Source organism: Carcharhinus amblyrhynchos, chromosome 3 (assembly GCF_965287045.1).
Source record: "Carcharhinus amblyrhynchos chromosome 3, sCarAmb.v2.hapA, whole genome shotgun sequence".
Lineage (NCBI taxonomy): Eukaryota > Metazoa > Chordata > Chondrichthyes > Carcharhiniformes > Carcharhinidae > Carcharhinus > Carcharhinus amblyrhynchos.
Window position 1 is genome coordinate 128,223,791 of NC_137326.1, and position 12,989 is coordinate 128,236,779.

General features: G+C 47.1%; 1 protein-coding gene across 2 annotated transcripts in view; it reads right to left on the bottom strand.

Moving 5' to 3' along the window:
* The window catches only part of LOC145341117 (WW domain-containing transcription regulator protein 1-like), a 171,784-nt gene that overhangs the window by 17,664 nt on the left and 141,131 nt on the right, over positions 1-12,989 (bottom strand). For both annotated transcript variants that reach the window (XM_080185982.1, XM_080185983.1), the window contains one exon: positions 1,222-1,418. In XM_080185982.1, the coding sequence (XP_080042108.1) occupies positions 1,222-1,418 (197 nt within the window). The remainder of the gene's footprint in view (positions 1-1,221; positions 1,419-12,989) is intronic.

Here is a 12,989-nt window from a genome sequence, read left to right on the forward strand (position 1 = left end):
AGGCAGTGAATTCCAAGATTTTGGCCCAGTGATGCTGAATGAAGAGTTTCACATTTCCAAGTCTTGGTGGGGAACATAGAAGGTTGCAGTGTCCCCAAGTACCTAATATCCTTGACCTTCTATATGGTTAGTGTCCTGGGTTTGGGAGATGCTGTTGAAAGTTCAGGTGAGTGGTGTCTGGAATCAGGGTCTACTGTGATGCCTCCTTCTTGCAACATATATCATCTAACCCAATATACATGTGGAATGTTCTTTGATAGACTCATTTACTCAAGGAGTAGTGAACCTGTGGAATTCTCTACCACTGAAGGTTGTGGAGGCAAAGTTTCAAGAAAAAGACAGATTTTCTTTCAGATTTTAATGCATCAAGAGGAATGGGGAAGAGCAGGAATATGGCACTGGGACTGAGGATCAATTGGGTGGCATGGTGGCACAGTGGTTAGCACTGCTGCCTTGCTGCACCAGGGAACCAGGTTCGATTCCTGGCCTGTCAGTGTGGAGTTTGCATGTTCTCCCCATGTCTGTGTGGGTTTCCTCCGGGGTGCTCCGGTTTCCACTTACAGGCCAAAGATATGCGGGTTAGGTGGATTGGTAATGCTAAATTGACCCTTAGTGTCAGGAGAACTAGCTAGGGTTAATGCATGAGGTTATGGGAACAGGGTAGGATTGTGGTCGGTGCAGACTCAGTGGGCTGAACTGCTTCCTTCTGCACTGTAGGATTCTATGAACCATGATCATAATGAATGGTGAAGACTCAAAGGGTTGAATGGCCAACTCCTGCTCCAAGTTTTTATATCGCACTTACCACCCAACCAATTGGAGGAAGCTGGTTGTCACGTGTTCGCAATGACGGACAATAGTTCATTTGCCAAAAAGTTGACAAACCAGTCACCAATCAAAACAATCTGGACTCTTCAAAGAACCTGACCGCTTGCTTTTATGGGGTATCACCAAAATATAGAAGTTAGTCAACGAATTGACTGGTTTACTTTGTTGGTTAGGGTTTCCTGGTTGTTCTGTTCCGGTCATTATTTTGGACATCAGTTGATAGCTGAAGAAAAGCCAATCAGTTAAGGTACTAACTCTGCAATGCATTTATCAACATAATCATCAAAAGGACATTTTAAGCAGCAGCAGTATGGAAGCTTTGGAGAGGAGATACCTTGGGAATAGGGCTGGGTGGGGAAGGGGGGAGGAGGGGATGCGGCAGGGGGTGGTTACCTGTCTCATGAGCTCCTGTTGCAGATGCTTGATCCTCTCTTTCTCCATTTGGATTTGCTGGAGCCGCACCTTCTGCTGATGCTTCTGCTGAACAGTCATGGCACTGGACAGGTTCATCATGGCCATCCGAGGGTTCTGCGAGGGCACGACGGGAGGGGGCACGGTGGTGTTTGGTGTCATCTGCTGCTGGTTCATCACTGAGGAGGAAGGAAGAAAGCATTGGATTTCTGCACTGTAATTATTCCCACCATGTACGGCTGAACCGTGTGGTGCCTGGAAATGCGATCGAATCGAAACTGCCTGCTTTGAAGTGGTGGACCCCACGGCTTTCCACACAGCAGCTTTTATAACATTCATTCATGGGATGTGGGCATCGCTGACTGGGCCAGCGCCATCCCTAATTACCCTTGAACTGAGTGGCTTGCATTTAAGAGTCAACTACATTCATAGAATCAAAGAATCCCTGCAATGCAGAAGGAGGCCATTCAGCCCATCGAGCCTGCAGCAACAACAATGCCACCCAGGCCCTATCCCTGTAACCACACATATTTACCCTGTTAATCCCCCTGACATTAAGGGGCAATTTTACGCTTATAGAACCTTACAACGTCTACAGTGCAGGATAAGACCATTCATCCCATCTAATCTGCACCAGCAACAATCCCACCAAGGTCCTATTCCCATAATGCCAGATATTTACCCTGCTAATCCCTCTGACACTAAGGGGCAATTTAGTATGGCCAATCAACCTAGCCTACACATCTTCGAACTGTGGGAGGAAACCCATGCCGACACAGGGAGAATGTGCAACTAACCTAACCCGCACATTTTTGGAGCGCAGGAGGAAACCGGAGCACCCGGAGGAAACCCGTGCAGACACAGGGAGAACATGCAAACTCCACACAGACAGCGACCCAAGCCAGGAATTGAACTCAGGTCTCTGGAGCTGTGAGAAGCAGTGCTAACCACTGCACTACCATACTGCTGTGAATCTGGCAGATTTCCTTCCCAATTAACCAAATGGATTCTTACAACAATCAACAATGATTCTATTCGATTTTAAAAATGGATGCAAAATTCACCATCGGCTGTGATGGGATTTGAACCCAGATCCCCACCGCTGGTTTACTAGTCCACCACTACACCACCAGGCTCCCCTAAACATCCTGCACAAGATTTCATGCCAAAAATTAGAGTTGGGTTTGCCATTCTTCCAGAAACAGCTTATCGAACAATGTAGAATTGACAACACACAAACTGGTCCAGCTGGTCTTTGTCAGTGTTTGTGTTCCACAAAATCCTCTCCCCATATCTCATCATCCAACCCCACCAGTATATCCTGCTATTCCTTTCTCCCTCCATGTGCCTATCCAGTTTCTCCTAAATATGTCAATGCTGATCGCAGAATATTTACAGCACAGGAGGCCATTCAGCCCAGGTCTGCAATGGCGCTCCGAAAGACCAATTTACCAAGTGCACAGAACCACAGATGTTAGCCAGTTCCACATTATAAACACTCTCTGGGTAAAGCTGAATTTGCTTTGGATTTATTAGTGACTATTTTACATTTATGGATCTTTTAATCTCTCCCGCAAATGGAAACATCTTTCCATTTATCTTTACAAAGACATTTACAATATTAAAGACCATTAGTTCCCTTATCCGTATCCTTTCTAGAGAAAAGAGCCCCAGTCTGTTCAATCTTTCCTAACAATTAGAACCTCTCAGTTCTGACTCGATCCTTGTAAAAAGGCTGGTATCATCCTTGTAGGCGTAAAACAAACTACCTTGAAATGTCATGACCTTTGTTATGCAGGCAATCAAAGCACCCATTTGTTCCAAAGTTTTAAGCTTTGAGTTTATTTATTAGTGTCACAAGTAGGCTTCCATTAACACTGCAATGAAGCTACTGTGAAAATCCCCTAGTTGCCACACTCCGGCGCCTGTTCCGGTACACTGAGGAAGAACTTAGCACGGCCTACACACCTAATCAGCACGTCTTTCAGACTGTGGGAGGACACTGGAGCACCCGGAAGAAACCCACGCAGACACGAGGAGAATGTGCAAACTCCACACAGACAGTAATCCAAACTGGGAATTGAATCTGGGCCTCTAGTGCTGTGAGCAACAGTGCTAACCACTGTGCCACCCCCATCAACATTGACAAAATGAGTGGCCAGTTTATATTTTGAGTGATGTTGGTTGAGTGAGGAATGTTAGCCAGAAGATTTGGGAGAATTCTAGCTCTTCTTCAACTAGCGCCAAAGAAGCTTCAGATTCGAATTCAACAACCGTATGGGTATATTTTAATGTCACCTTCAAAAGGTCTGACCTCCACCCACAAAGTGGCATTTCAACCCACCATTTAGAAGGAAGAGTGCCACCAACTGAGCCAATCTGACGCCTCAGCATCCTGAAAATGAACAAAGCATTTTTTAAGCTATGCCTTTCCTCTGAGCTATGACGTACATTATATCAATACCAGAATCATTGCTAGGAGCCCACTATCAACCAAATCAGTAGACCCTGTACGTTGCAGACCCAGGGTAATTTGCAAGAAGCTTTGGAACGAGGAAAGGCCAAGATTGATCTAACTTGTCTCCTGCCACCTTGTCAAAGACCCCTAGCTCACATTTCACATCCACCTTTTTCTGCCCCTGAACTTGCTCTGTCGCTAACTTTTTCCAGTCCGGCTGACAGTTCATCACCCTCATACCCGGCTTGGGTTTTTTAACGACAGGTAACGATAATTTCACGGTCTCCATTGCTTTAGTTAGCTTTCAATTACAGATTATTGATTGAATAATTCCACAGCTGCCATGGTGGGATTTGAACCCTTGACCCCAGTACATTAGCATGAGCTTCTGGAAAGCCAGTCCAGTGACATTATCACCAATAAAAGTAGGGAGGTCTTGCTGCAGCTGTATAGGGCATTGGTGAGGCCGCAGCTGGAGTACTGTGTGCAGTTTTGGGCGCCGCACCTGCGCAAGGATATTTTGGCCTTGGAGGGAGTGCAGAGGAGGTTTACTAGGCTGATACCGGAGTTGAGGGGGTTGAGCTATGAGGAGAGGCTGAATAAACTAGGCTTGTACTCGTTAGAGTTTAGAAGAATGAGGGGAGATCTCATTGAGACGTATAAGATGATGAATGGGATGGATAGGATAGAGGTGGAAAGACTCTTCCCGCTCAAAAAAGACAGTAGGACTAGGGGGCACAGCCTCAAGATAAAGGGGGGGCGGTTCAGAACGGAGTTGAGGAGGAACTTCTTCACTCAAAGGGTGGTGAATCTCTGGAATTCTCTGCCCGTTGAAGTGGTGGAGGCTGCCTCGCTAAATATTTTTAAGAAGCGGGTTGATGGGTTTTTGATAAGAGAGGGGATTAAGGGTTATGGGGAGAGGGCGGGAAAGTGGAACTGAGCCACGACAGATCAGCCACGACAGATCAGCCATGATCTTATTGAATGGCGGGGCAGGCTCGAAGGGCCAGATGGCCTACTCCTGCTCCTATTTCTTATGTTCTTATGTTCTTATGCCACCATCTCCTCACAATTCATATTACGGACCCTACTTGGGTTCTTCCGGTGTCTGCCTGGGTTTCCTCTGGGTGCTCCAGTTTCCTCCCACAGTCCGAAAGACTTGCTGGTTAAGCGCATTGGCCTTTCTACATTCTCCCTCACTGTAACCAACTAGGGTTCACAGTGTGGCGACTAGGGGATTTCCACAATAACTTCACTGCAGTGTTAATGTAAGCCTGCTTGTGACACTAATAAATAAACTTTAAAAACTTTTGATCTCCACACAGTCTTAATCCGAGATGACAAAATGGTATTCATTGGACTTCGAGAGGTCTGGACAGGTCCAAACTGGGATTAGGTGATCCATTGTCAGCAGCTGATCCACAAAAAGCGATCACCCAGACAGCATTCGATCCCTCAAAGAATCCCAATCCCTTCCAGGGTTATAGTGATCTCGCTGCACCGAGATCGCCCTCAGACAGTGAAGCTGGTAAGAGGAGCTCAGCAGGTTTCGCCAGAGGGGAAATGAGATCTCCCTGTAAAGTAAGCCTGGCTACAAATTATATACACAACACAGCACTCCCTCTCCATCACAGCCCCAGGTGCCTTTGTCCTCTTTACGTCAGAAGACTGTAAGCTGATCAGGAAGTGCTTGTCTAAACAACACTGTCCTTTGACAGGCATCAGGGAGGCAGAGAGGGAGCCAACTTCCAATTCTGGCAACAGTGCCTAAGGAACATGCCTCCCATTTTACTTGCGCTTTGTGTGTTTAATGCACGTTGCCGTAAACGTGCATCGAAATGAAATAATTCCCCATGTTCTCCTATAGTAAAATGCCTGCCTCTTCAAAATGGAGCGATGGGGTCATTTACACCAACCTGGAGAGCAGATAGGGCATCTTGCCCAAAGGACAGGACTTAGCAAACACACAGCCGAAAGTGCCGATTCTGACCCTCCCTTCACCATACAGTCCGATCTGAAACTGCTTATTCTTTATGAAAAGCTCATTTTCTTTGCTGGTATGGATTATTGTCCATCTGGCAGAGCAGGAATCTCCGTTTACAATTTTATATCACATGAAGAGATATTCATGCGATATGGGCGGCACGGTAGCGCAGTGGTTAGCACTGCTGCTTCACAGCACCAGGGTCCTGGGTTCGATTCCCGGCTCGGGTCACTGTCTGTGTGGAGTTTGCACATTCTCCCCGTGTCTGCGTGGGTTTCCTCCAGGTGCTCCGGTTTCCTCCCACAGTCCAAATTTGTGCAGGTTAGGTTGATTGGCTGTGCTAAGAAATTGCCCCTTAGTGCTCAGGGATGCATAGGTTAATGGGTAAATGTGTAGGGATATGGGGGTAGGGCCTGGGTGGGATTGTGTTCGGTGCAGACTCGATGGGCCGAAGGGCCTCTTTCTGCACTGTAGGGTTCTATGATTCTATTCAGACAGAGGGCAGCACGATGGCCAAGCTGTGGGCACTGCTGCCTCACAGCGCCAGGGAGCCAGGTTCAATTCCGGCCTCGGGTCATTGTCTGTGTGGAGTTTGCACATTCTCCCCATGTCTGCATGGGTTTCCTCCGGGCGCTCAGGTTTCCTCCCAAACTCCAAAGATGTGCGGGTTAGGTGGATTGCCCATGCTAAATTGACTAGTGTCGGGGAAGATTGGCAAGGTAGATATGAGGGGTTACAGGAATAGAGCTTGGGTGGGATTGTGGTTGGTGCAGACTCGATGGGCTGAATGGCCTCCTTCTGTACTGCAGGGATTCTCACAGCGCCAGGGACCCGGGTTCCATTCCAGCCTTGGGTCACTGGGTGGCATCTGCAAGTTCTCCCTGGGCGGGGCTTTCCAGTCGAGCTTGAACCCAAAACCAGAAAATCCTGCCCAAGTCAACAGATCTTTGCATGGTCCACCCCTCTGCCCCCTGCAATTCCTGAGGCGGGTGTGGCAGGAAAATAATTCCCAGCCCCCACTCACCTGACAAAGGGGCAGAGCCCCGAAAGCTAGTGGCTTTTGCTACCAAATAAACCTGTTGGAATTTAACCTGGCGTTGTGAGACTTCTTACTGTGTCAAGACAAACACAGAGCGTCACCACTAAAATTAACATGCAGTGGCCTGCTCCAGAGGTTAAAGTTCAGGTGATAACATAATTCTAATTTACTTCTTGGAGTCATTTCAAAGGAGTGTTCCTGGCCCCTCAGGAACCGGTAAGACAGATGTGCAGGAATAAACCCGACTGTGTCTGTCAGGAATATTCCGACAATGTGTGTGACACAATAACGTGCAGTTATATTGGGCCTTTGACGTGGCAGAAAACCCCAAGGCGCTTCAGGGGAACATTATCGGGCAAATCTGACACCGAGTCATGTAAGGGGATGTTAGAACAGGTGGCCAAAAGCTTGTTCTTAAGTTTCACGGTTCTTAATGGAGTGGCTTAGAGACTGAGGAGTGGGGAGGTTGAGGAAGGGAATTCCAGATCTTGGGGCCTAGGCAGCTGAGGACATGGTGGAGTGATTAAAATCAGGGGTGTCTCAGAGGCCAGAAGGTGAGCAGATATCTCAGAGGGTTGTAGGGCCAAAGGAGATGACAGAAATAGTGAAGGGTGAGCAGCAACAATCGGGGACGGTTATTTATTTTTAAGGGTAAAGAGAGACTTGATTTTTCCTCAAGTGCTCCCTGGAATGCTGCTTATTTACTTAAAAGGTACAAAACACATCAAGATAAGGGACTTTAATACTGAAGGAATCAAACACTTTCCCAAGGCACAGTAAGAAGTCTCACAGGTTGAAGTCCAGCAGGTTTACTTGGAATCACCAGCTTTCGGACCATTGCTTCTTCATCAGGTGAGGCAGTATTGCAGGCCTCCTTTCCCTAGGCAGGCATCCAATGTCAGCCTCAGTTTGGAATTGCGTGCCCATAAAGTAAAGCTCCCAGATATCCTCATTCCACCCTGATGGGCAGTTTATAATGCAGGCTCCTGTCTGTTCCAGAGCTCAGTAATTCACCGCATACACCGACCTCCCAATATAGATTATACTTGTCCATTGCGAATTGAGCTTTGGTGTCACTGACTGGAGTAAGCTCACTGTAATGATTACACCACCGGATCTCCTCTCCTCCTCCATATTATGTCTGACAGAAATAACCTGGAATCTCCAGGAATTAAAGATTAATTGTCAAGAAAAACTCTTTCAAAGAGCCAGCACAGACACAATGGTCCAAATGGCCTCCCTTTGCACTGCAACACTCTTTGATGTGTTGATTTCCTAAATGCTCTCGGTAAGATTGGGCCAGCCCTGGTGAATAGTGATTACCTTAAAGATGGAGCAATACCACCAGTGTGTGTCAGGCTGTGGTGAGGTAAGGGCTGCTCAGTATTACAGACAATCAATGGAATTGATAAGATGGATAAAGGGATACAATTTCCTCTACTGGGGAAACTAGGACAAAGGTCCATGGCCTTAAGGTTATCATAAAATTGCTACAGTGCAGAAGAAGGTCATTCAGCCCATCAAGTCTGCACCAACCACAATCCCACCCAGACCCTATTCCCTTAAACCCACATATTTAACCTGTTAATCCCCCAACACGAGGGGAAATTTAGCATGGCCAGTCAACCTAACCCACACATCTTTGGACTGTAGGAGGAAACCCACACAGACACAGGAAGAATGTGCAAACTCCACGCAGGCAGTGACCTGAGGCTGGAATTGAACCCAGGTCCCTAGCACTGTGAGGCAGCAGTGCTAACCACTGTGCCACCATGCCACCTAGTTAGGATGAGACATATTCAGGAGGTGATGGCAGAAAAAAAAACAAGAACACGCAAAATAGAAGCAGGAGTCACCAGCAGGCCCTTCAAGCCTGACTCACCATTCAATATGATCGTGACTGATCTGTGTGGCCTCAGCTCCTTTTCTCCATAGCCCTCTATTCCCAATTTGTCAAACATTTATCCACCTCCACTTTAAATACTTCCAATGATCCAGCCTCCTCCCTTTGGGGCAGAGAATTCCAGAGATTCACCACCCTCTGCGAGGATAGATTTCTACGCACCTCAGTTTTAAACAACCGGCCCTTTTTCTCGAAGTTTTGTCCCCTTGCTGGAGACTCTCCCATTAGTGAAAACATCTCACCACCTACTCTGTCAATCATCCCCCCCAGAATCTTATCTGTTTGGATAAGGTCATCCCTCCACTAAATTTTCTGGCCAGGCTTGCCCTGAAACTGGAAAATTCCACACGAGGTCAATGGACCTTTGCGTCGTCCGAGTCCCGCCCCCTACGAGGCCTAACCTCAAAGTTAGAGCTCGGCCTTCAGGGGTTATGTTAAGAAGCACTTCCTCTCACAAACGGTAGTGAATATCTGGGACGCTCTCCCAAAAAACGGTTGTAACAATTGAGAGGGGGTTAATTGTAAGGTTCAAAACTGAGATTGGTAGACTTTTGATTGGCAAGAGCAGGTAGATGGAAGTCAGCCATGACTTAACTGAATAGCGGGACACACTCCAGGTGTTGAATGGCCTACTCCTGTTCCTACATAGGAGATCGATAATGAAATACATCTATGAAACGAAATTAACTCACAATTTGTTAAACTTTTCCATCTATGAAATATGGCATGGAAGCTGGAGAAACCATCTGGATTTTAACACAGAGTGAAACAAAGTCTTTGTCTCAAGAAGCTCTGACACGGCTGTAACAGGAGAGCAAATGGGATAAGAAGGCATTGTTAGTGCACAACCCAGGACCCAGGTTCAATTCCTGGCTTGGGTCACTGTCTGTGTGGCATTTGCATGTTCTCTCCGTGTCTGCGTGGGTTTCCTCCGGGTGCCCCGGTTTCCTCCCACAGTCCAAAGATGTGCGAGTTAGGTGGATTGACCATGCTAAATTGCCCCTTAGTGTCAGGGGAACTAGCTAGGGTAAATGCATGGGGTTATGGGGATAGTGCCTGCATGGGATGTGGTTGGTGCAGACTCGATGGGCTGAATGGCCTCCTTCTACACTGTAAGATTCTATGATTATAGAGTAAACTTTGCTTCAATCAAGAGGCCAAGAACTCTACTCTCTCCACCCCACAATCCCACGCCATGTTCGCAGCTGCAGGCAGTGAGGTATGGGAGCCTCTCTCCCAGCTGATCTCCAGGGTTAGCCAACATCAGGTGCCGTGCACTAACTGCCTGATGGAAAACACATGCTTGGCACAGAGGCTGCCAGCGCTCTTCTTACTTGGTCACGCCATCCAGGAGCTAGTCTGCTCACTCTGCCAACAAGTAACTTCTTGTTCCAGTCAGCCCAGAGGGAGACGGGGTGGTAGAAACTCAACTCACGAAAAGATCAGAGGAATCCTGGATTTAACTGTGCACATCCTTCACTCCAGTAACCCATGTGAAAGGTTAGCAAGAGCAACTCGCCAAATGTAAATCCCCCAGCGTTTAGCTTGTCCCTGGGCTTGGACATATAGCAATTAAGCTTTCAACAAGTGTTCTGTTTGTCTAATTGTTCCTTTCCTTTTACACTTTATGCTGCATTCTGTTTACGAGGAGCCAGCTGTTTCTTTTCTCTGTTAAAGCAGATCGGCCTTGATAGGATGTTGGCCGTCACTTGGTGAGGCTGACTCCCCACCCATTAACCTTGCAAAACCTGCTGCTGCTTTGGGGCGGCGCGGTGGCACAGTGGTTAGCACTGCTACCTCACAGTGCTGAAGACCTGGGTTCAATTCCAGCCTCGGCTGAGCGTGTGGAGTTTACACCTTCTCCCTGTGTCTGCGTGAGTTTCCTCCGGGTGCTCTGGTTTTCTCCCCCAGTCGAAAGGTGTGTGGGTTACGTGGAAGATAGGAGCACCAGGAGGCCATCTGGCCCTTCCAGCCTGCTCCGCCATTCATCACAATCATGGCTGATCGTCCAACTCAATAGCCTACTCCTGCTTTCTCCCCATAACCTTTGATCCCATTTTCCCCAATCGAGTCACCTCTTGAATACATTCAAGGGTAAACGTGTGGGATTACGGGAATAGGGCCTTGATGGGATTGTGGTCGGTGCAGACTTGATAGGCCAAATGGCCTCCTTCTATATGGTAGGGATTCTATGATTCTAATACACAGCTATCCCCCCACTCAGATTCAAGACCTGAGGAAAGGTTGCTGGGCAGGAAGCTAAATATTTGGTCAATTTATGGCAAATATTTAATTCTGCACTCAATCATCCTCATATTGTAATCAACTTAATTAAATACATTTAGCTTTGAGAAATTCCATTTTATAAAAACAGACCAACGTGTAACCGACTTTAAGGAATGCTGCGTTACCCTAATGTTCAAATAGAAACATAGAATAAGTCATAGAATCCTTGCAGTGCAGAAGGAAGCCGTTCGACCCATTGACAACAATCCCACTCAGGCCTTATCCCCATTACCCCACACATTTACCCCCATTACCCCACATATTTACCCCCTGACACTAAGGGGCAATTTAGCATAGCCAGTCAACCTAACCCGCACATCTTTGGGACTGTGGGAGGAAGCTGCAGCACCTGGAGGAAACCCACGCAGCCACGGCGAGTAGATGCAGGTTATCGTTCTAAGGACCTGGCTTCAAATCCCACGAGGGCCGACGGTGAAATTTGAATTCAATAAAAATCTGGAATTCTACTGGTGACCCTGAAACCATTGTCAATTGTCAGAATTGTTGATTGTCACTGATATCCTTTGGGGAAGGAAATCTGCTGTCCTTACCTGGTCTGGCCTACATGTGGCTCCAGATCCACGGCAATGGGGTTGACTCTTAAACGCCCTCAGGGATGGGCAATAAATGCTGGCCCAACCAGCCAGTCCCACATTCCATGTACCAATAAAAAAACTTCAGAACAGCGTCACTGGTCATCCAGTGCTTTGGGATGTCTGGCGATTGTGAATGGCGCTATACAAATGCAAGTCTTTCTTTCTCATTGCAGCCTCACATGTGTGGGCCTCCATTAACTATTTTTAATGCAATTGGGTGAAACCAAATCTCGCAGATTCTGACTAGATTCATGTAACTAGGATACTGGCAAATAGAGCAAAGGATATCCAGAGGAAAATGCATGCACTTTCCTATCATTCAGTGTGTTCGATAATTGCCCGAATGTGTATTTTCATTGCGAACCAAGCAGATAGAACTATCCAAAACGTGCTAAACCGAAAACCACCAACAGAAATAAAGGCAAATGACTGTGGACGCTGAAATCTGAAACAAAATTAGACAATGCTGGAAAAGTTGGCTCTGGCTCTGTACTTTTTGGATAAGTACATGGATGGGAAAGGATTGGAGGGATATGGGCCAAACGCGGGCAGTTGGGACTAGCTGGGAGGGCACCTTGGTTGGCATGGATCTGTTGGGCTGAAGGGCCTGTTTCCGTGTGGTATTGCTCTATGACTTTATGACGAAGGGTCATCCAGACTCGAAACGTTAGCGCGGTTCTCTCTCCACAGATGCTGCCAGAGTCGCAGAGATTTTCCAGCGTTTTTGAACCACGAACAAACACACCATCTCACAGAAAATGAAGCATCGAGGGGCTAAAGGAATGAAGTGATACCAATAGATGGTAAAATCCTGTACCAGAGTGTACCGCTGCATTGAGTCAGACCAATGGTTTAGGAGAATGAAGTCCTGCACAGGTAAACATCAAGTGCATTTTTTTATTCATTGGTGGGACATGGGCATTGCTGGCTGGCCAACATTTGTTGCCCCTCCCTAGTTGCCTTCGAACAAGTAGCTTGCCAGGCCATTTGAGAGTCAACCACATTGCTGTGGTCTGGAGTCACATGTAGGCCAGACCTGATGGCAGATTTCCTTCCCTAAAGGACACTAGTGAACCAGATGGGTTTTTTCCAACAATGATTTCACGGTCACCAGTAGTTTCTTATTTCCAGATTTTTTTAAAATTGAATTACAATTCCACCATCTACCATGGCAGGATTCGAACCTCGGTCCCCCAGAACTTTTGCTGAGTTTCTGGATTACTAGTCGGGCAATAATACCACTACGCCATCGCCTCCCCTGTCCTGGCACAGGTAAACATCAAATGCATGGACCTAGGTCAATGAGTCCTGCACTGGACAGCACCGCATACACAAAGCATTACTAATAGACTATGAAAGAAGAGGTAGAATAAGGTAAAGCACAGGGATAATTTTGACCATGGGTGATAGCATAACAAAGCGACGTCAATTCAGTCACCCTTTTTTTGTGTGGAACATCTTTACCCAGATACAACACAACTGAT